Source organism: Apium graveolens, chromosome 8 (assembly GCF_009905375.1).
Source record: "Apium graveolens cultivar Ventura chromosome 8, ASM990537v1, whole genome shotgun sequence".
NCBI classification, from domain to species: domain Eukaryota; kingdom Viridiplantae; phylum Streptophyta; class Magnoliopsida; order Apiales; family Apiaceae; genus Apium; species Apium graveolens.
The window spans coordinates 127130634-127155228 of NC_133654.1; the positions used below are offsets into that span (position 1 = coordinate 127130634).

A 24595-nucleotide genomic window follows, 5' to 3' on the forward strand; every position below is an offset into this window, starting at 1 on the left:
ATAGCCTCTTTTCTCACTGTTGTTTCTTTCTTTAGGCTTCGTACCTCCTAATAGTTTTTCCCTCAATTGAACACTTACAAACACCCTGCTATTATATTTAGACTTTCAAGATACCAAAGAGACTAAGGATACCAGATCAGGAACGTAAGGTTTAGACTGGTAGATGACTGCATGCAGTTTCTATACCGCTACGCCAATTGCCAAGCATGAGAGCAACACCAGTGACCATTTTCTGGGAACGGCATAACTAGAAAGATAACGATGGCATTATACGATACAAACAATAAACAGTATCCTATACATTAGTCTTGCAGGCACCAGGAGCTCAGAATGAAAAACCTCAGATCCAAGACCTCGTTTTTGAAGATGAGCTTTTGGCTGATTCAGAAGAAGATGAAGACAATCTGTTTGATCTGTTTTAAAGACTTGGTCTCATGATGGTTTGCAAGTTGGAGTCATTGCAGTAGTGTCCTTTGTTTCCAGTTGTTGTTTTGGTTTTGTTAAGTAGCTTTGTAGTAGTTTATTCAGTTCAGTTGCTGAATTATGCTTCCTCTATCTAGGTTTCAGTTCTAGTAGCGTCTTGAGATTCCCTTGTAATGTTTGAACTCCTACTATAAATGGAGGTATTTCAATGAATTGGATTTTCAAAAAAAAAACAATAAACAGTAGAATAAGGCAACTCGGTATATTTAAAGTTCAAATGTACATCTAAATTACTTGACAGAACCACCTGAAAGGAGACAAAAATAACTCTTAAATATCCAAGAGAGTATGGTAAAAATGTACATATGTTTCCACGGTCTTCTTAGACACTGCTACTACTTCCACAAGCAGACCTTAATTCATTCAGCAGTGATTCGTGTGGCTGTTGATCAGCTGCCTTCATTTCATATAGAAGTTTAATGGCTTCAATGTAGTCCCCGGCTTTCATATACCCTCTAAGCATGGCATTCCAACAAGCACCATTCTTCCTGTCCTGGTTCATATCAAAAACTCTCTTTGCATATTTTACCAAACCGACTTTGCTATACATGTCAACCAACCCACATTGCACATAACTTCTAGAAGCTACTCCAAACTTTATCACATGCGCATGAATTTGTTCACCACATTGTCCCCTATCACCTAACCTCCCACAAGCTTTAAGAACACTAGAGTACGTAAAACTATTTCTCTTCACTCCCTCCCTTACCATCTCCCTAAAAACATTAACCGCTTCATCAAAACGTCCCTCCCTGCACTTATTCACAAGTCTAGCAGTCCAAACAACAGTATTGTCACAAGGAACTTGATCAAACACGTGATCAGCACCCACAAAATATCCATTCCTCCCGTAAAAGTCAATCAACGAGCTACAAACAAACAAATTTTTCTCAAAATCCACTTTCCATAACAAGCCATGAATCTGCCTCCCCAGCTCAAAATCCTCAGTCTCCACACATGCCTGAATAACAGACACTAATATCCAAGAATACGGAAACCAAACTGCATTCTTGTCACCGTACTTAAACCTCTGCATTCCAAGAAACAAGTGAATAACTTGAGGATACTCACCGCTACTCATATAACCAGCAATCATAGCAGCCCATGAATTAGAATCCTTATTATGCATTTCATCAAACAGTTGGCGGGCAATAGTCATAAACCCACAATAACCAAACAACAACAAGAAACGATTACGCAACGACACCCCAAGACTTAAGCCACTATTAAGTATGTGTTGATGCAATAGAATGGCTTGATCGATGTCCTTAGAATGAGTGCATTCTTTAAGAAGAGAAATGTAAATATCAGTGGGAATAGTTATAGAAAGAGTGTCCATTAAACGGAGAACATCTGAGATTGAATGGAAGGGTTGGGGATGCTGTTTAGATATGGGTTTGTCAAGTGGTAAATCAAATTTAAGACTGGTTTTTGTATTTTTAAAACGGGGTGGTGGTGTTTTGATTAAATTTGTAGTTGCGCTGGAAAGGGAAATGTGAGAGGGATAGAAAGAAGATGATGAGTTAATATATGAATATGATGGTGTGATGATATGCATTTTAGGCTGCTGCTGCATCTTATTTGCTTCCATTTGGTTGGAGCTTTCTGGTCATAAGCTACAGGGTATATGTAATAAGGTTTTGTTCATTGCAATTTGGTTCAAACTTTTTCTCTTTCAAAAACTCACACCTGCCTAATATTATTATTATTATTCACTAGGTGTGAAATTACACTGATAACTCCGGTGAGCGGGCGGCTCCGTCCGGCGGCGTTTCTGGACCTGTGCGGGGGTGAGGTGTAGCTGCTGGTTGGGCGCCTGCAAAACAACACCGGAAGGGGGGTTTGACTCCCACGGCGCCTCCGGTGTGAGAATGAGAACAGGCTTTGGGGAAGATGAAGGGATATATGTTTACACAATTTAGAGGCTGTTGTGTATGTGTGTTTATATGTGATGGCTGCTGTGTGTTTTTGAGTGTATGAGAGTGTGTGAGTGTAAGAGTAAAAATATTTTTCGAACCCCTAAACCCTTCAGTCTTGGGGGTATATATAGCCCCAAGGTAGGGTTTAGGGGTAGTTACCTCTAAATCTGGGCCGTTGGATCTTGGGAGCGGAGGACGCCTGGCTTGGGCAGATTGCTTACACGTGTTCAGGGGAGGACCACCTCCAGAGTGTCCTAACGGCCTCTGACACGCGCCATGCTTGTCTGGTGTGTTGGTTGTTGATAGCTGTCATAGTCATGTGCCCACGTACCCCTCCTTGGCGGGTTGTGGGATGTGATGCGTCTGCTGAGACCTCCCTCACTGCGGTTTTGGCCCCGATCTGGATCCAGGTATGCAGGCGGATCCGGATCCGGGAAGTAGGATAGACTCGGGCCTGGGCTCCTATGTTTGATTGGCCTGGGAGAGGGGGGTCTTAGCAGGTCGGTTGAGCCTGACCCCTTTAGTCCAGGTTGACTCCTGCCCGGGTCTCTTATGCCCTATCATTTGCCCTCCACTCCCTTATGCAGATTTTCTGGATGAGGGAGTAGAGTAGGGTTGCATATTTGGCTTAGTAAAGAAAAATTCCTGCTCCTGTTGCCCCCCAATCCGGATCTGGTGTAATGAATACCAATCCGGATTAAGGTAGAATAGTTGCTTCAGAAAAATTCCTGCTCCTGGTTGCCCCCCAATCCGGATCTGGTGTAATGGATGCCAATCCGGATTAAGGTAGAATAGTTCAGAAAAATTTCTGCTCCTGGTTGCCCCCCAATCCGGATCTTGTGTAATGGATGCCAATCCGGATTAAGGTAGAATAGTTTCTTCAGAAAAATTCCTGCTCCTGGTTGCCCCCCAATCCGGATCTTGTGTAATGGATGCCAATCCGGATTAAGGTAGAATGGTTGATGCCTTAGAAAAGTTCCTGCTCCTGGTTGGCCCCCAATCCGGATCTGGTGTGGTAGATGTCAATCCGGATTAAGGTAGAATAGTAGAATAATCCTGGTTGACAATGATCCGGATTTATATTATTGATCCGGGTATTGGGCTGTGGAATTTGAAAAGTTTGGGATTTGTAACGTCTTTCAGTTTATTCCCTCCCACGAATTTGAATTTTTGGGCAGTTATTTCCTAAAAACTCGGCCCAGAATCATTATGGATTTAATTTGCATTTATATGTGTGTAATTACACATATATATGTATAAAAAAAATTTGTAACTGCTTCTGGAACCAGTAGGATCCTGCCACGTGGCAGGGGAGTTACTCTTTCCTGGGCCTATAAAAGGTTGCCTCCCCTCTTCCATTTCATTTTTTATTTTCACAAAAGAAGCTCAACAGTCCTTTGTTTTTCTCTTCTCTCTCTCGCTTTTCTGCAAATCACCGTGTTTGTGGTTGATTCTTCCGCCGTGTCTCGCCGGTCTCGCCATTAATCCTCCATTAACTTGTAAGATCTTCACTTGCTTTTTTTTTGCTTTATTCCTCTGTTTTTCTTTTCGATTTTGTTTTCATTTCCTCCGAGTTTTTGTATGCCTTGATTTTGCTTTTTCATCCGCGCATAAGTAGTAGGAATCATGATTTTTGGCTTAGTTTTTGTTGCTCGTTGGTGCTCGTTTCGTGTGTTTATGCTTAGATCTGTAGGTTTTCCTTGTGTTTTGGTTTGATTTTTAGTTTTTGGGCTCGATTTTTCTGGGTTTTCTATGTTTGTTCTTCGTGTTCTTGGCTAAAATATATGTGTGTATAGGTAAAAAGGGTAGATTTTGCTGTTTGATTCTTGGGTTGACTGTTTGTGGGTTAGGGTTTTGATTTTGATCCGGGTTGGGGTGTAGGGTCCGGATTTGGGGGAGGTTTATGGTAGGATTGTATAACTTAGGTTTTTTGATCTGTTCTTGGTTGCTTTTGATCCGGGCGTGGTTGTTTGTCATTGGGATCCGGGTATACGGGCTTTACTTTAAGTTTTTTGTTGTTAAGGATCCGGATCTGGGTATTTGCCATCAAGATCCGGGTCCATGGTGGTTTGCTTTTGTGGATTGTACTTAACATGATTCGGATCGTTGATGTTTTTCCGGGTTGGACTTGCATTGGTGGTCCGGATCATTAGGTTATGCTAAAACTAACATAACGCACCTGATCCGGACCGCCTAGTAAGACAAATAAAATCTGTAGGTTCCAGACTAACAGACCTTCATTTTAATAGGTATATGGTCCGGATCAAAGAGCGAGCTAGGAAAGTATACAACTGCTATCCCAACTTTTCTGACGAGGAGAGTGATCCGGATTCGACTGGTAGAGAACAGATCCGGGGCGAGATGGTTAGAAAGGGGTCCGGGTCCGTGGGAACAATTACGAGCTTCCGGTTCAAGAGGATTCCAGATAACTCTGTTATTTTCACCTCGGATGGCCGCGGGTCCGATATTAAATATCACTTTGTTAGAAAGCCACCCGGGTTTGAAGATAGCATATACTATACCCGAGTCAGATATGAGAGGCACGAGGATGGCCACCCGGGCGTTTATGATCAGGGCGCCCTAGAGGCAGCTTTTGCTTCATTTGGGATCAGCCGGGATCATTACCAGCTGAAGGATTTTTATGCTGAAGCTGACCCGGATGATATGGACAAGGCAATTCGGGCTGCTTTTCAATTGATAGCCGATATCGCTTGGAGGTGGCTCGAGCCGTATGAGAGGATCTTCCATCATCCTGCAGATGGTTTTGTTCCGGTCTGGCTGGAGCATTTAAGGTCCGGGTGGAGCCCACGCTGCCATATTTTTCTCAAGCACCTGTGCAAGTATGTCTATAGGATATCCCCCATGCAGATAACCCCAAATGGAATAAAGTCTATGACTTGGTTCATAGCTTGCTGCAACAAGGCCGGGCTCATGCCGACCTTCAAGTTGTTCCACCAGATATTCTATCTTTCTAGGTCAAGCCAGAAACCTTTTTACGAGCTGAGATTTCGGGCATCAGAGTGCGGATTTGGCCCGGGTAGGTCCAAACCGGTTATGCACCAGACTTCTTTGAAACATTGGAATGGGGAGATATTGATGTTGAAGGGATACGATTTGGAGCATCTTCCATATTTCATAGCTGGGGAGGTTAAGACGAAGTTCAACCCGGAGGTCTTAGAGGGGGAGGCTGTAGATCAGATTAGAAAATTTTGCGGTAGTCTCGGGTTCCAGCCAACCCGGGATACGTTTATGAACCATAAACTCCTGTTCCAACTTGGCTGTAAGTTTTCTTCAATCTGTTCTGTTAGTGATCCGGGTTCCCGTCCATATTCGGAAATCCGGATTACGTATATTTTGGTATTTGATCCGGGTCTCTCTGCTTTCCCTGATGATCCGGATCATCGTATATTTTGCTTTTTTACTTGTCGCTTATTTGCATAAATCATCTTCCCATGACCCGGGCATGCTGCAGTATTTTACTCCTGGATTTGGTAGTATTTGTATTTTTATCAATCCTGTGCTTATAGTTTTCCTTTTCCATTTTTCAGGTTTGCCGCATTACAACCCTGCATCCCGGGCCATAATGTCCTCTTCAGCTTATGCAACAGCTTTTAACTCGTTGGGGTTGGCATACAAGACAACCAAGGGGGCGCCTGGTACCGGATCCGGATCTGCTGATATAGAAGGCGGTGCCGAATCTTCTGCTCCCCATAATGTTGCTGATCCGGGTAATGCTCCCCTGGCTAAGGACCCTGACGTCTAGGAAATCTCTGATGAGGAACCTCCTTCGAAGAAGAGGAAATCCGCCCCGGGAAAGCCTCCTCGCGGAAAAACTGTTATTGCTGACCGGGTCATATGTGACTCGGAGGGGAAGGGACCGGATGGGGAGGCCGTGAAGATAGGAACCAAAACTCTAATCGACCTAGCCGGGTTCATGTCCAGTATCCCCTCCGAGAAAGATTGGGAGGAGGTTGAGGGTTATAATATGACTGCTGCCTTGAAGAGGGTCACAGGTCAATGGGGGCAGGTAACTTCTGAATTTTTATGCCCATAGTTCCGGATTATGCCCCCCAATCCACTTTTTGCTTGTAATAATGTTCTTTTTTTTTGTTTCTCAGCTCGGGAGTGCGATATCTGTCTGCTCCGATGTTGCCTTCACTGAGCTCAAGGAGGCTAACAACCGGACTAAAGCGGAGAAAATGCTTTCTGATTCCCTGAGGGGTGAGCTGGAGGAGGCCCGGGAGGGGTTCCGGGTTGTGGAGGCCGGGTTGAACGAGAAACTGAAGAATTCGGAGACCCGGGCTGAGGGGCTGGCCCAGGAAGTTAAGAGGCTCAAGGCCGAGCTTGCTGTTAAAGAGAATCTGAACAAGGAGGCCATCATTGCTGAGTTTAAGGCTAGCGATGTTTATGATTTCGAGGTTGCTCAGGCCGGGGTTCCCGAGGTACGCAGGTCCTGGATTGTTGCCGAGCGCCATATAAAGACTGACCCCTTTGCTTCCTGGGAGAGCTTTATTCAAGAGTTCCTTGCTGCAAAGGCTGCGGTTGAGCAGGGTCAAGGGGAGCCGGAACCCTATGTTGGTCCGAGCCCCAGCTTCCTCTAGAGCCGGACCAGCTTTGCAAAGCTTCTCGGGCCCAGCCCATGTAATTTCATTTCTAGGATTTCTTGATCTCGTACTTTGATTTGAACTATATGTAGTATTTGGATTTGTTCCGGATTGATGTCAATCCGGATCCTGTTTTGAAATTTTCTTCCGTCGTAGAAAATGTTTGCTTTTCTTTTACCTGTTGTTTTTCCTTTTTGAGCAATCCGGATTTGATCAGGATCTCTTTCTTCCAGATTGATGATCCGGATCAACGTATAGTTTGCTTGTAGAGTATAGTTGTCTCTGATCCGGATCTCTTTCACCCGTCTTGATGATCCGGATCATGCTTCTTGCTTTTAATTTTGCTTTCAATCCGGGTATGTTGAACCCGGATTGATTTTTGCTTTTTTGCTTTATGTACTTGGAAAATTTAAGTACATAATGTGTTTTTGCATCTCGGATTTGAATGCTAATCCGGGTTGTTTTTTGCTTTTTTTTTGCTTTATGTACTTGGTAAATTTTAAGTACATAATGGTTGTTTGCAACCCGGATTTGAATGCTAATCCGGGTTGTTTTTTGCTTTTAAATTTGCTTTCAATCCGGGTATGTCTAACCCGGATTGGTGATTGCTCCATTTACTTAGAATTTTTCTAAGCAAATAGTGGTTGCTTTCATTTTTTGCTTCTAACCCGGGTATGAGAAGTACCCGGGTTCTTTTTTGCTTCCATAACTGGTAATTTAGAAGTGATAACTTTTAAGAAAGGAAAATTCTTTTCATTGATTTGCAAATTTTTTCATACAAAATATAGGATCATAGATTGGTTGCTTGCCATAGGCTACAAGTTTTGGTTGCTTTTGGTTGTTTTTTCTACTGGTAAAACTTTCTGAGCCTGAGTCTATGCCATGTATTCGGTACTTCAGACTCATCCATGTTCATGAGCTTGTATGTTCCTGGCCTTAGAACTTCCTTGACTTTGTATGGGCCTTCCCACTTTGGCATTAGTTTTCCAGTGTTGGTGGGGTCTGAAGCTTCCGTGTCTCGAAGTACCAGGTCTCCAATCTGAAAGTTTTTGACCCAGGACTTCTTGCTGAAGTGCTCTCTTGTTTTTTGCTTATATTTTTCCATTTTTGCCACTGCCTGGTCTCGGACTTCATCAATTAGCTCAATATTCATTCTTAGCCCCTCCTCATTTGCTATCTCATCAAAGTTGATTGCTCGATGGGAGGGGGATCCTACTTCAATTGGTAGCATGGCTTTAGTTCCATAAGCCAGCTTGAAGGGGGTTTCTCCTGTGCTTGTTCTAGGGCTTGTTCTGTATGCCCAAAGTACATTAGGCAATTCTTCTGGCCATTTGGTTTTGCTTTCCCTGAGTCTCTTTTCTATCCCCCTGAGAAGTATTCGATTAGTTACCTCAACTTGGCCATTTCCTTGAGGGTAGGCTATAGATGACTTCTTGTGTCGGATGCCCCTTTCTTGAAGGTAGGATTCAAATTCTGAACCGACGAACTGTGGACCATTATCTGAGACAAGTATTCTCGGGATCCCAAACCTCATCAATATGTTGTCCATGAACTTAATGCAGTCTTGTTGGTTTATTGTTCTGATTGCCTTTGCCTTTACCCATTTTGTCATATAGTCAATTGAGACTAGTAAGTATTTGAGGTCTCCTCTGGCTCTGGGAAAGGGTCCCATGATATCAATTCCCCATACAGCAAATGGGATTGGTGACAAGACTGAGGAGGGTAGGACTGGGCTCATTCGTGTCACATTGCTGAAGAGTTGGCATTCCTTGCACTTTTTCACAAAGTCTATTGAATCCTGGTGGATAGTAGGCCAATAGTACCCCTGCCTTATGATTTTGAGAGCTAGTGCTTTTGCGGACATGTGGTCCCCACAGATTCCTTCGTGAACTTCCATGAGACAGTATTGTGCCTCTCTTGGGCCTATGCACTTGAGGGTTGGGGAGGAGAAGGTCCGGCGATAGAGTATTCCCTCTTCCATGAAGAATTTTGAAGCTTTTGCTTTTAACCTTTGAGCCTTCCCTTTATCCTCCGGGAGCTTTCCCTTTTCCAAGTAGTTAATGAATGGAGTCATCCAATTCAGACTGTTTTCTATCTCCATGACTTCCTCAGATTCTGTGCTTGGTTTCTGCAATTCTTCGAAGTAGACGGAGCAATCCAGGTCTGACGAATTTTGAACAAGTTTAGACAATGCATCAGCTTCTGAATTCTCCTCTCTGCTGATTTGGATGACTTGGATTTTTGGTATTGAGGTTAGGTAGCTTTGGACCAGAGCCTGGTACTTGGCTAGAACTGAATCCTTGGCTATGCACTCACCGTTTGTTTGTTTTACGACGATCTGGGAGTCGCTGTAGATTTTGAGATTCTGAATCCTGAGTGTTCTTGCTAGCTTCAATCCTGCAATCAGAGCCTCATACTCTGCCTGGTTGTTTGTTGCTGAGAATGCAAATGAGATTGTTGTTTGGATTGTGAACCCTTCTGGGCTCTTTAGGATGAGCCCGGCTCCCGATCTTTCATTTGTTGAAGAACCATCAACTTTGAGAGCCCAGGCTTCTGTTTCTTGATCTGTGTTTCTCTCAGGGTCAATGCTCATGGGCACGGGCTCTTCTTCTGGGAAATTGCATTCTATGATGAAATCAGCTAGAGCCTGGGCTTTGATTGCTGTTCTAGGAATGAAACTTAGATTGAACTGACTTAGCTCAACTGACCAATTTACCAACCTCCCTGAGACATCTGGCTTGTGTATTATCTTCCTTAATGGTTGATTTGTTACAACTCGTATCTCCCTTCCCTGGAAGTAGTGTCTGAGTTTTCTGGATGCTGTGACTAAGGCATAAGCAAACTTTTCTAGCCTCGGGTACCGGGTATTTGCATCTTTTAGCACTTGGCTCACGTAATAAACTGGTTGCTGTTTGCCATTCTCTTCCCTGATCAAGGCTGCTCCAACTGCCAGGGCCCCTGCTGACAGGTAAAGGGATAGGGGTTCCCCGGGTTGAGCTTTTGTTAACACAGGGGGTTGAGAAAGGTACCTTTTGATTTCTTCAAATGCGCTTTGGCATTCCGGGCTCCAATTAACTTCTCTCTTGTTGGTTTCTCCTTTTAATAGGTCAAAGAAGGGTAGGCATCTCTCAGCTAGCTTGGAGATGAATCTTCTGAGTGCTGCTAGTGATCCTGCTAGCTTTTGCACATCTTTTTGTGTTCTGGGAGCCTTCATCTCTTGAATTGCCTTTATCTTTTCTGGACTGGCTTCAATTCCTCGGTTGCTTATCATGAATCCAAGGAATTTTCCTGCCCCTACTCCAAATGTGCATTTTTCTGGATTGAGCCTGAGTGAGTATTTTCTCAAGTTGTCGAAGCATTCTCTCAGGTCTCCTATGTGCCCGAGGATGCTTGTGGATTTTGCAATCATATCGTCCACATAGGATTCCAGGTTCCTTCCAATCTGGTCCTTGAAGATTTTATTCATTGCCCTTTGATATGTTGTTCCCGCATTAGTCAATCCGAACGGCAGCATTACATAGGCATAGACCGCCCTGTGGGTGATGAAGGCTGTCTTTAGAATGTCTCTGCGATTCATCTTGATCTGGTTGTACCCCGAGTAGGCGTCCATGAAACTTAGCATCACATGCCCAGAGGTTGCATCGATCAATTGATCAATATTTGGCAAGGGGTAGGGGTCTTTGGGGCATGCACTGTTCAAGTCTGTGTAATCGATACACATTCTCCACTTTCCGTTTGGTTTTTTCACCATCACTACATTTGCCAGCCATTCTGGGTATTTGACTTCGCATATTATTCCAGCTTTCAGTAGTTTTTCAATTTCTTCATCGATTGCTTTCTGCCTTTCCGGGACAAAATTTCTTCTCTTTTGCTTGACTGGCTTCCTCTCTGGGTTGACGTCCAAGCTATGCATCGCTATGGATTCATCCAACCCGGGCATTTCTTTCGGGGTCCAAGCGAATATATCAGAGTACCCTTGGAGTAGTGACACCAAGTCTTTTCTGAAATTAGCCTCGAGCCCGGATCCTATCTTTATCTTTTTTGAAGGATCGCTTGTACTGATCAGAATTGTTTCTGTTTCAACAGCGGCCTCTATCTTGGATTGATCCGTATCTGATACCATCTTCTGGATCCGAGCCTCTGTGTTCTTTTTCATATAAATCTGAGCCTGGGCTATCATCTCTTTATTGTTTCTTTCTTCAGTAATTTCTGGGCTGGTTGCTTGCACAGTAGGGTTGGTTTGGTCAATGCCTAGGCCCAATTCAATCCCTTCTGTGACTTGGTTGCTTTTTTGCTCTTCTGAGCCTTGTTTGGTTGCATTTGGATATGAGAGGGTCTCTATGACCTGAACTTCTTTTCTCCCATCATCCCTTGATTGTTGGCGATATTTCTTAATACTTTGCTGTTTCCGGAGCACGACTGCCTTTCTCTTGTTGTCTTGATGGGTCTCAGCCATTACCAGAGCCTGGCTATAACATCTTTCAGCTACCTCATAGTCTCCCTTGATTTGTCCTACCCCGGTTGGGGTTGGGAATTTGATTTTCAAATGTGATATGGAGGTGATTGCTTGGATCCTGGTCAAGGCTGAGCGCCCGATTATGCCGTTGTAAGATGAGGGAGTATTGATCACGTAGAACTTAATCACATGGGTAACTTGGTTTGGGGCCGATCCAAACATCACTGGAAAGTACAAAGTTCCTTGGATCGGGACCAAGTTGTTCCCGAACCCATATAGAGGGTCCTCTCGGCATTCATTTGAGCGTATGCTCCCTAGCTTCATCCGGTCCACAGTATGCTTGAAGAGTATGTTTACTGAAGATCCATTATCAATCAGCATCCGTCTCACTTCGTTGTCAAAGATATCAAGTGTTACCACCAAGGCTTCGTTGTGATTTGGGTTGACCCCTTCATAATCCTTGCTGCTGAATGAGATCATCATCTCCGGGTAGGATTGAATTGAGAATACCTCATCTCCTGAGCCCGGGCTCCTAGGGGGAGAGTGTGAGCCTCCCAGGACCACATTTACCACATTCTTACCTTTTCTTTGCCTTTTCTCTCTCTGATTTTTCTCCCTTGAGATGTATTGATTTAGGTTGCCTTTCTTGACTTGATCTTCAATGAAGTATTTTAAAGAGAGACAATTCTCAGTCTTGTGCCCATGGGTTTCATGATAGTCGCACTGTCTGTTGTAAGGCCTGCTCTCTGGGGGAGTCTGCATTGGCTTCGGAGGATAGTAGAATGGCTTTCCCTTGATCTCCTTCAGTATCTCTTCCCGGGTCCTGTTTAGTTGTGTCCACTCTGGCTCTTGCCTAGGCTCCCTTTCCTGCCTAGGTGGACCAGGATCACTTTTGGACTCTGTTTTGGGACCCAATCTTTGGAATATTGGGGTGTTTTGTACGACATTTGTTTGCTGGGTTTGGTTGCTTTGTTTGAACTTTTTCTCCTGATGGTAACCCCCTTTCGGTCGGTCATCAGAAGATTTGTTCATGTTCCCTCCATTCCGAGTCATTCTCATCGCCTGGAGAACATCTGTTTCTTTTATGAACCGGGCTGCCATGGAATAAGCCGCGGCCAGGCTTTGGGGCTCTTTGTTTATCAACTCCACAATATACCTCTCGTTGTGTTCTGGATCCAGGTTTCTTCGAAATATGCTTAGAGCCTCCCTTTCATTGAGATTCGAGACTTTGTTGATGGCTTCCTGGAACCTCCGCATATAGGCTGAGAGTGCTTCGTTATCATATTGGCGGATTGTCTCTAGGTGGCACATGTGCATTTCATGTGTTTTATTGGCTCTGAATCTTCTAAAGAAGGCTCCTCTAAATTCTTTCCAGGAGTGGATGCTTCTTGACGGGATTCTGCTGAACCATCTTTGAGCCCCCCTTTGAGGGTCGAGGCGAAGAATCTGGATTTCGTTAAGTCATTGTAATAGTATATCTGAGCTATCTGTTCAAAGTAGTTGAGGTGCTCTTCCGGATCCCCAAGTCCGTCGAAAGAGTCAAAGTTGTAATGTTTGAGATTTTTCTGTCGAGGGATGGCTTCTAGGGAGTGACTGAAGGGCGTTAGGGTCTCCCCGACTTCCAGCCCGGATTCTTTCTCCATTTTTCTTTGGAGTTCGTAAATCATGTCCTTGAGATCTTTCTGACCCTCCTCTTCGTCATCGGAAATGAGTTCGGGGGTAGGGTCCCTCCGGGTTCTTTTTCCTTTTGTTTTAGCTAAGAGTCTCTCCTCCTCCATCTGCATTCTTTTCTGAATTTTTTGCTCCAGCTTTTCCTCCTCCTCTTTTCTTATCTTTTCTCTGATTTCTTCTAGCTTTTTCTTTCTGGTTGCTTCTGTCTCCTTCTTGCTAGGATCCTTTTGATTCTTTTTTGCCTTAGCCCCAATTCGGTCGAAGACAGATCTCCTGGATTGCTGAGAGTCCCCGGACTCTTCTTGCTCATCATCTTGCTCAAATTTCATCTGAGCCCGGGCTTGTTCATCTCTGTAGAGCCTGATTGCTTCAGCAAGTTCATGGCTTGTTAAGTTAGCCATATGCTCCTCTGCAACTGGAACATTGGTGTACTTGTACTGATTTAGCTCTATGACATTTCTAGCATCCCTGATTGGAGTATGCTGTGTCAGTGGTTGCTCCTGGAAGGTCTCCATGTCTCCCCCAGGTTCTTGAACTTGAGAGGGGTCTTGATCCTGAATGTGGAACTGGCGGAGGGCCTACCAGCTGTACTTTTTCCTGCTCTTGCCATTACCACAAATGTACAAACAACTGACCAAGATTTGAGGCTACAAATGTGGATCTGGGGTTGCTTTTTTGAATATTACAAAAAAATTCCAGAATAACAGCAAGCAAACTTTCTGGGTTTTGCTAACAATAATACCAAACAAGAACAGCAGGCTCTTGAACACAAAAGAAAATACGCAAGCTAAAACAGTTCTGGGTTTTAAATCACCAAGACTATTAAACCCCAGGCTTCGAGATTACCAAGATTATCAAACCCTAAACAACTAAAACTTAACAAACAAGGGCGGGCTCACACAAACACGGCCTAAAGCAAGAAGCTCATACAAACGTGGCTAAAATGAAAACTCATATTCAAGAAAGGGTTTTGTTGCTTATGTTCTTACAGGTTTGAAAGTGGACTTTGTCAAGAGTTTGCTGATGAAGATGAATCCAGGGGCACCGAGACCCAAGGATGGAGCCCCCTCCTTCTAGCGCCAAATGATAACTCCGGTGAGCGGGCGGCTCCGTCCGGCGGCGTTCCTGGACCTGTGCGGGGGTGAGGTGTAGCTGCTGGTTGGGCGCCTGCAAAACAACACCGGAAGGGGGGTTTGGCTCCCACGACGCCTCCGGTGTGAGAATGAGAACAGGCTTTGGGGAAGATGAAGGGATATATGTTTACGCAATTTAGAGGCTGCTGTGTATGTGTGTTTATATGTGATGGCTGCTGTGTGTTTTTGAGTGTATGAGAGTGTGTGAGTGTAAGAGTAAAAATATTTTTCAACCCCTAAACCCTTCAGTCTTGGGGGTATATATAGCCCCAAGGTAGGGTTTAGGGGTAGTTACCTCTAAATCTGGGCCGTTGGATCTTGGGAGCGGAGGACGCCTAGCTTGGGCAGATTGCTTACACGTGTCCAGGGGAAGACCACCTCCAGAGTGTCCTAACGGCCTCTGACACGCGCCGTGCTTGTCTGGTGTGTTGGTTGTTGATAGCTGTCATAGTCACGTGCCCACGTACCCCTCCTTGGCGGGTTGTGGGATGTGATGCGTCTGCTGAGACCTCCCTCACTGCGGTTTTGGCCCCGATCCGGATCCAGGTATGCAGGCGGATCCGGATCCGGGAAGTAGGATAGACCCGGGCCAAGGCTCCTATGTTTGATTGGCCTGGGAGAGGGGGGTCTTAGCAGGTCGGTTGAGCCTGACCCCTTTAGTCCAGGTTGACTCCTGCCCGGGTCTCTTATGCCCTATCATACACTACTCACTATTCACCACCTCTAAGACAAGTTATACAATTAGTTTGCTTTCTCGTGTAAAATAGTAATACAAACTACAATCTAGCTTAAATGTTTAAACATTAGGGAGTAATTTTTAACTGTAGAATCTAATGTTCCTCATTCATTCATTGTGCTATTGCTTTCCGCTCTAATTTGAGGACACAAATTCTGATATTATAAATAAATATTACAGAAGACACTGTTTAGGTGTTTTGGACTTTATTTTATTATCCACTGCTTGGATTGGAGGATGAAGCCCAAATGTCCAAACATTAGTACAACATTATTATCGATTATTTCGCTACTTATAATTTCTGTTAAAAATATATGGATTTATTTATTTTATAAATTTATATATATTAAATATAATTTATTTATCTATATTTTAATTATCGATTCGGATCTGGATTTTTCGGTTCAATTTTCACTTATAAACGAAACCGCAAATTGGTTTCGGTTTCGGCTTTTAATTTTGCGGTTTCGGGGATCGATTTTTTACATTTTGGATTTTAACGGTTTTTAGTGATTTCAGATTCGTACTTTTGAGGCTTTTTCTCAATTACAACAACACTATTTATATATGCTCCATATTTTTATTTTAATAAGAGAGGAAAGGGGGATTAAAACGGAGGGAAATGAATATTTTAAATATAAAAATGAAATAAGAAATGATATAGGGTTCTTAAGAATGAGGTAAAAGGGAAGCGTGTCAATATTTTAAGGGGCAACTAGATAATCTTTTAAAGTGAAATTTTATATCAAATTTCTTATATTTTATATTTTAGTGATCACATGGCTAGTTTATGGGAAATATTATATAATTACCTTAGGTGAAATATAATATATTTATGCAATTGCACGAGTAGCACTTATGTAAGCAGAGATTGTCAAAAAATCCGAAACCCGAAATCCGATCAGTTCCGATCCGGAAAAAAGCCCGAAAAACCCGATCCGGAAAAAAGCCCGGCTCGGTTTGGCCTGACCCGCGGACCTTAAATGGGCCTCCTTTTTTCTCGAAAATCCGGTCCGGCCCGAAACCGGAAAATTCCGGATAAAAGCCCGGATTTAAAAAAGCCTGGATAAAAGCCCGGTTCGGCCCGGATAAAAGCCCGGGCTTTTTGAAAAACCCGATTAAAAAACCGAATTTTATATAAAATTTAAAAATATACAATACTTTTACGATTTTTAAAATAATATATCATAATATTAGAAACAATTAAAGTATATATGATTATTTATATATTATATTAAAAATAATTATTTATTTCAGTGTATAAATTACTCTATCCGATATATCAAGATATTATTTTCTCTGGTATTTAAACTACTCATAAATTCGAGTTATAAAATATTAAAATATTTTTTTAATATATAAATAAAAAACCCGGATAAAGCCCGGTTCGGCCCGGTTCGGCCCAGCCCGCGGGCCTAAAACGGGTCTTATATTTTTTAGGAAGCCCGGCCCAGCTTGATTTTTAAAAAAGCCCGGCCTGATCCGTTTTAAAAAAATTGGGCTTTTTAAAACCCTGATAAAGCCCGGTCCGGTGGGCTTCTTGTGCATCTCTATATGTAAGTACCTAACTTATTTAAAAATTAGAATTTTGTTATTAGAATAAATTATGTGCTCATGTAACTTTCGTATATATGTATTTAGAAGACATTTTTCTCTTAAAATGAAAAGAATAGAAATACGTGTGAGAGGTGTAGGGATTGTATAATTCAAAAGTATATATATATATATAAAAGAAAGTTGTATGTCTATATATAATTTATAAATTAAAATTTTAACTGATGCATTTGTGTTAATATATGAAATAAATTATGAAATTACTACATTATGACTCGACGAAAACACTGCTGAATTTAAGGTAATATGGATAAAAAAAAATTAGGAGCGAGAAAAATAAAATTCTGATAAGGAATAAAATAAATCCTAATTTCGTAATTAATATCGCATTAATTATACCATAATTGGGCTGACAGTTAAGCTCATAAGAAAAGGCCCAAAATCCTAGATATTAATTAATTTCGTAATTGATTAATAAGGGATAAATCAGCTGATGATAAAGTTCAAACAAGGACACAATTCTTTGAAGATTGGCCTCCAAGAAATCCCATAGGATAAGGAATCAACTTCCTGCATTTAGGACTCCAAAGTCCATTCTAATTTTGAGACTTGTCCACCAAGTCTCCTAACCCTAGTCCAATTCAAAAACTCTCAACATCTATATAAGGGGCCTCACCCCACAAATCATAACTACGTTTTTTGACTTGATCATTGGCACGTAGCAAGGTACGTAAGCATCTTGTTAAGGAAGATTGAGTCATGAAACACAAGAGCAGTCAAATCGAGTCTCGAAACTCACGAATCCTAGTAGTAAATATAGTAATTAATACCTTAAGTTTTTATCCATAACATTTGGCGTCGTCTGTGAGAAAACATAACGACAACCATGGCGAGAACACGGAGTGAAAACAGCGCCCCTGAAGGAACACCAGCTGGAACAACTCAAACGATTTCGTCAACGGTGGAGATACCCCCACACTCGTCATATGCCTCTACCCAAGGAGGAACCCTGATAGGGGCAACCGAGCCTCAGCCACAAGGGACGAATCCCCAAGCTCTACAAGGGACGAATCCCCCGGCTCCTCAAGGGAAGAATTCTCAATTTCAGCAGCTACATGCACCTGTGAATTCTCGACCCGTTGGGTATGAGTATTCTACTATTGTGACCACTAACCCCCCATATGGGATGCCCCTATACCCTGAGGTTAGAGGAAGTGGACATGCTAATCGGAGTGACGCACAAGGGCAGACGCCCCAATATATACATGGATTGGCTCCTATCCCGGAGGATGAAGAATTCTCTGGCCCTTACACTGAGAGAGACTCCAAATTTTCGGATGATGATGTGGTCCCAAGAAGGAGGCGTGCTGGTAAAGAGCCGATGCCTGACGGTAACCAGCGTCCTAGGAGCACCCGAGGGACGAATCCCCAAGAAGTGCAGGAGAGAATCAGGGCTCACGAGGCTGAGATTCAAAGGCTGAAGCGCGACCTGGATGTGCACCTGACCCCCAGACCCCCACAACCACCGAGGAGGAGAAATCCTCCTACAATCATAGACTTGGATGGTCCACAGCAAAGAATGGTTGTTGTCCCAAGGGCTGATCCAAGTGATCTTCTGCCCCTAGGAGATCCTGATGATCCCACTCCATCATTTACTAAATAGATAATGAATGCCCATATCTCAAGGAAGTTTAAGATGCCCACCATCGAAGCTTATGATGGCACTGGAGATCCCGCTAATCATGTCAGGACATTCTGTAATGCACTATTGCTACAGCCCGTGAACGACGCTATTAAGTGTCGGGCCTTTCCTCAAACCCTGTCGGGAATGGCTCAAAGATGGTATAGTCGTTTGCCTCTGAATTCTATTGGGTCCTTCAGAGAGCTAAGTCAAGCTTTTATTAAGCAATTCATCAGTGGGAGAGTGCATGAGAAAAGTTCAGCATCCCTATGAGCATTGTGCAGGGAGCAAAAGAGTCCTTGAGAGATTATCTGAATCGTTTCACTAAGGAAGCTTTGAAGGTCCCAGACCTTGATGACAAGGTAGCTATGATAGCACTACAACAGGGAACTAGGGACGAGTTCTTCAAGATGTCATTAGCTAAGCGCCCCCCTGAAAGCATGTTGCAGCTCCAAGATAGGGCCGGGAAGTACATTAAAGTGGAGGAGAGCATGAGGAAGACGGTAGTAAATAACGAGCCGTGGCAAGAAGCGAAAAACTGATCTGGAATACATTGCTAAGGACAAGTATCCTAGAACTGAGCAAATCAATGATTCAACCCGAAGAAGGGAGGACCTGGAAAAAGTTCACCGATTATGCTAAGTTGAACGCTCCTAGAAGTCAGATCTTGATGGAAATTGAGAAGGATAGAGATGTTCGTTAGCCTAAGCCTCTGAAGGCTGATCCTACCAAGCTAGACAAGAGCAAATATTGCAGATTTAACAAGGATGCTGGTCATGACACCGATGAATGTAGACAATTGAAGGATGAAATAGAGTTATTCATTCGAAAAGGAAGGTTGAGCAAGTATACTGGAGATGGAGGAGATAGGAATAACAATGGAAGAAAGAATTCCGATGATCGCAGGAGGGATCAAGACGATAAGGGGCGAAATTCCCAGCCCAGGGGACCGGTGATAAATGCAATCTCTGGAGGACCACGACCCCGAGGGCCATTGATAAATACGATTTTTGGAGGACCAACTGCTGCGGGCTCATCCAGAAACTCGAGGAAAGCCTATACTAGAGAAGTTATGCATATCGTCGGGGAAGTCCCGAAAAGGGCTAGGATAGGAGTCACAATGACGTTCGATGATTCTAACTTGGAGGGTGTTAAATTTCCACACGACGATCCTCTAGTCATAACACCGATAATAGGGAACATCCCAGTGAAGAGGGTCCTTGTAGACAATGGTGACTCGGTGGATATTTTGCTTCATGATACCTTTATAAGGATGGGTTACAATGATTCTCAATTAACCCCAACTGATATGTCGATATATGGATTTGCTGGAGTGGAATACCCCGTGGAAGGGATAATTAAGTTACCAATGACCATAGGTCAGGAACCAAGACAAGCAACACAGATGTTAGACTTCGTAATGGTAAAGGCTGGATCAACTTATAATGCAATCATGGGAAGAACGGGAATACATGCTTTCAACACAGTCCCTTCTTCTTACAATTCAGTGATGAAGTTTCTCACCCGGAATGGAATTGGAGAAGAGAGGGGAGATCAAAAGATGGTAAGGAGTTGTTGTGTGGCCTCTCTTAGGGCTGATGGAGTTGGGGGCAGGTTCTGCCTATTGAAGATCTGGATATCCGTGAGAATGATGAGAAAAGAGGGAAGCCAACAGAAGACTTGGTTCTGATTCCTTTGGCTCCCGTGGATCCTGAGAAAGTAATTTTCATTGGAGCGTCACTAGAGGAGCCCCTTAGAGGGAAGTTGGTGAAGTTTTTGCAAAAGAATAGTGATGTGTTTGCATGGTTAGCAGTTGATATGCCTGGAAGTTTTGCTCCGGAGAGGCAAGAAGCTGTTAAGCAAGAAGTAGAGAATCTCTTAGAGGCTGGTTTCATTGAAGAGTTACAGTTTCCAGAATGTTTAGAAAATCATGTAATGGTAAAGAAGGCCAATGGAAAGTGGAGAATATACGTGGACTTCACTGATCTTAATGATGCATGCCCAAAGGATTATTTCCCATTGCCGAGGATAGATACATTGATAGATGCAACCGCTGGTCATGAGATGCTGAGTTTCATGGATGGATTTAGTGGATACAATCAGATCAAAATGCATAAGGATGACATCCCTAAGGTATCATTCATCACTGACTTTGGTATTTTTTGTTCTCTTGTTATGGCGTTTTGGTCTCAAGAATGCAGGAGCAACCTATCAAAGATTGGTAAATAAGATTTTCAAGGATCTTATTGGCAAAACTATGGAAGTTTATGTTGACGATATGTTAGTCAAGAGTCTGGTGAAGACTGACCACATAGCCCATTTGAGGGAAGCTTTTGAAATCCTGAGGTATCACCAAATGATGCCAAATCCTGCAAAGTGTGCTTTCGGAGTTGGATCCGGAAATTTTTTGGGATTGATGGTCTCCTAGAGGGGAATCGAGGTAAATCCTGATAAAATAAAGGCAATTTTAGACATGGAGCCTCCAAAGACTGTCAAAGATGTTCAAAAGCTCACTGGAAGGGTAGCTGCATTGGGGCGGTTTATCTCCAAATCTGGGGACAAGTGCTTATCATTCTTCAATCCTTAAAGAATGTGAAAGATTTCATATAGACTGAGAAAAGTCAGAAAGTATTTGAGGGATTAAAGAATTATATGGCTCAAGCCCCGTTGTTGGCTAAACCAGCTTTGAATGAAGTTTAGTACTTATATTTGGCCGTTTCAGAAAATGCCTTGAGCGCTGTATTGGTTAAGGAGGAACTTAAAGTCCAGAAACCTATATACTATGTCGGTAAGATCCTGCACGGAGCTGAATTGAATTATTCAACTATTGAAAAGTTTTCTTTAGCCCTGGTGATGGTTTCAAGAAAGTTGCGTCCTTACTTTCAAGCTCATAAAATTGAAGTACTAACAAATCAGCCCTTGAGAATCATCATTCACAACCCCAAAGCTAGCGGGAGGCTGATTAAGTGGGCGATGAAATTGGGAGAGTTTGATATTAAGTACAAGTCACGAACGTCAATAAAATCCCAGGCATTGGCTGACTTCGTGGTGAAATGTACCATACCCAACCAAGAAGTCGGGGGGCAAGAAGATACTATACCTCAAGGCGCGGAAGGTAGTAAAGGAGATAAAAAAAAGGGCGAAGAGGGCATTAAAGAGAAGGAATACTGGGTTCTCTATTTTGATAGAGCATCAAAAACAAATTCGAGTGGAACATGGCTTGTTTTACAAAGCCCAGACGGGTTCTTGATTGAATATGCCATGAAGTTAGACTTCCCAACCACAAATAATGAAGCTGAGTATGAGGCTCTGATAGCTGGCCTAGGCCTAACAGAAACATTGAGGGTGAAGAAATTGAAAGTCTGTTGGGATTTGAAGCTGGTCATATCCCAGGTCAGGGGAGAGTTTGAGGCAAGGGATGAAACAATGGCTAGGTATGTCCGCCTCAGTAAGGGCCGTGATGACTCAATTTGATAAATGTCATGTTGAACACATTTCAAGGGAGGAAAATGTTAAGGCAGATGTGTTGTCTAAGTTCACTTCATCAGATATAGAGAAAAGTTCAGGAAGTGTGTACTTCCTCGTTTTGAAAACATGGAGCATTGATGTTAAGCTTGTAGCCCCTATAGGGCTGGGGACATCATGGATAGATCCTATTAAGGCCCATATTCAAACTGGTTGGCTTCCAAATGATGTGACTGAAGCACGAAAATTGGTTGTTTGAATACTGAGATATTCCTTGATCGATGGGATTCTGTACAAAAGATCTGATGTGGTTCCTTATTTAAGATGTCTCATACCTGATGAGGCACGATTGGCTCTTGAAGAAGTACACGAAGGTATCTGTGGGCAACACTTGGGGGGCAGAGCACTGGCACATAAGATAACCCATTTAGGCTTTTATTGGCCAGAGATGATGGTCGATGCCAAGGACTATGTGAAGAAGTGTGAACGTTGTTAGAAGCATGCACCAGTTGTCCAACAACCTCCTGAGATGCTAACTTCCATAAATTCTCCCATCCCTTTTGCTATGTGGGGAATGGATATACTTGGGTCTTTTCACATGGCCACTGCACAAAGGAAGTTCCTGTTTGTGGCTATAGATTATTTTACTAAGTGGATCGAAGCCAAACCTTTAGCCAAGATCACAACCAAATAGGTAGCACAATTCATGTAGGAAAATATCATGTGCAGATATGGAATTCCCCGAATCCTGATCACCGATAATGGAACACAGTTCAATAATGAAGAGTTCAGGAAGTATTGTGAAGAGAACGAAATCGACTTGAGATTCACCTCTGTTGCTCACCCCCAAGCTAATGGGCAGGCAGAGGTTGCAAATCGAATCATCCTTGATGGGTTAAAGAAGAGGATTGAAAGTCCAGAAATAATTGGGTGGATGAAATACTGCCAATACTTTTGGCATACAGAACTACATGTAGAGTCATAATTGGAGCAACGCCTTTCATGTTAGCATACGGGGCAGAAGTAGTAATACCAGTAGAAATATCACATTCATCTCCCAGGATCCAAGCTTTTAATGTTGAAGAAAATGAGGAGGGGCAAAGATTAGCCCTGGATTTAATAGATGAAGTACGAGATGCGGCGCACGCAAAGATAGTGGAATATCAGAAAAAAGCCTCTTTCTATTACAACCTGAGGGTGAAAGAGAGATTCTTCAAGCAAGGAGATTTGGTCCTGAAAAAAGTGGAAGCTTCTGGAGTAGGGCAGAAAGGAAAGCTCGCCCCAAATTAGGAATGGCCATATAAGGTTAAGAGCGTTCAAGGAAGAGGAACTTACAAGTTGGAAATAATGGAAAGAGAAGAAATTCCTCGGACTTGGCATGCTCAAAACCTGAAAGTTTACTACCTATAGTTTATACATAATATAGTGGAAACAAGGTTGAAAAGCACCTTGAAGCTTTGTTTTCTTAGGATTTCATATGTTAGTTTTATAAGACTATTATTTCAAAATCTAGTTCTATGAAGAATTATGTAAGGGATGAATCCCAAGAGTTTACAATTTATAAAGTTTCTATAGAACTTATCCTAGAACTGTTTGGTTCATCTTATGCATGGTTGAGTTTGCTTATATATTTTTAGTACAAGTACGGAAAAATTTAAGGGATAGCTATGGAAAGGCTAGTAAACTATCTAACTCCCCTAAAATAGTACGAGTACTTAGAAAAAATAGTAAAAGAGCAAATAAAAAACTTAAGATAGCTTAAATAAAACCCCGAAGGGTAACAAAGTCAGACTTTAAAAGTACTTTACAAAATGAATAAAATACAAAAGCTAAGCACTCGGCTTAGAAGGCTCGGACTCCTCGGAGCTACTCTCTAGAGTCTCATCAGACGTTTCCTGAGTTGGCCCCTCGGAGGTTTCCTTGTAAGTCTCCGCGGAGGTCTCCTCATAACTGTCCTCAGACGCTTTAAATGCCTTTGGAGATGCTGTCTTAGGAGGTTCTTCCGCCCTGGCTTTCTTCGCAGAAGGCTCGGCCTCTTCCTTAGAGGAGGATCCCTCTTCTCCGGAGCTAGATTCAGGCTCTTTTCTTTTCTGAGCAATTGGAGCCTTAGACGAAGAAGCTCCATGATCAGGAGAAGGAACCGGTCGTTCCTCTTCACGGATAAGATCCACAACCCTATTTGTTACTCTCCCCAGCCTTGGGATCTTGAGAGGATAAGGGAAGGCAGAATCCTCGAGCATTTCCGGGTACTAATCCTGAATGGCCTCAACTGCAACATCCCTGCCTTCTTTATAGCTCATGGGGTGAGTAAGGGCATCGTGTTCCACCATCAAGTCCTTGAACTCCGGATTTTCTATCCAGGCATCAAAATTCTTTTCTTTTTGGTCGTTCAAAATGACAATTTTAGCCCGAGCAATCTCCAAGTCAGAAGTTGAGGAGGCAAGCTGGGCCTTGAGGCTCTCGATTTGTTCATTGGCCTCCTCAAGCTTCTTGTTGGTGTCGTCATACGCCACCTTCCAAGCCTTAGCTTGATGGAGTGCCCCTTGAAAATGGACGTTGGCCTAAAAGAAAAGGAAAGGAAAGAAACAATAAAGTTTCCACTAAGAAAAGGAATGAAATATAAACAAAAAGGAAAAATAAGTTATCGTCGCCATGGCCTGAGCGCCAAACAGCTTGTTGGCTTCCAAGTCCTGTTGAAGGACAAAATCCTGGTAGTCAACCGGGGAGATAGACTGAAGCGACCATTCTTTGGCATGCTTTGTATTCCCAACAATGGTGTCTTTCCCCCGGATCCCCCATGTCGGTTGAAAGAAGGCCCCTGGCTTCTATTTAGTGCCCAAAGGTTGGCTGGGGCCCTCCCCATCCCCTTCTCGCGTCTGAAGGAGAAATTCGG

At 43.1% G+C, this 24595-nt stretch overlaps 2 protein-coding genes across 2 annotated transcripts; both read right to left on the minus strand.

Annotated features, from left to right (window-relative positions):
- Window positions 1-43: 43 nt before the first annotated feature.
- On the minus strand, window positions 44-2142 carry LOC141677591 (pentatricopeptide repeat-containing protein At1g31790). The gene is made up of 2 exons (XM_074483593.1): window positions 731-2142; window positions 44-608 (listed from the first exon to the last, which is right to left on the minus strand). Exon 1 carries the CDS (start codon window positions 2072-2074, stop codon window positions 806-808), a length of 1269 nt encoding a protein of 422 aa, XP_074339694.1. The 5' UTR covers window positions 2075-2142; the 3' UTR covers window positions 44-608; window positions 731-805.
- A 5711-nt stretch (window positions 2143-7853) lies between these two features.
- On the minus strand, window positions 7854-11462 carry LOC141679980 (uncharacterized). Its single transcript, XM_074486328.1, has 4 exons — window positions 11066-11462; window positions 8830-9442; window positions 8397-8661; window positions 7854-8123 (listed from the first exon to the last, which is right to left on the minus strand). The coding sequence occupies exons 1-4, from the start codon at window positions 11460-11462 to the stop codon at window positions 7854-7856; spliced, it is 1545 nt and encodes a 514-aa protein (XP_074342429.1).
- Window positions 11463-24595: the final 13133 nt, after the last annotated feature.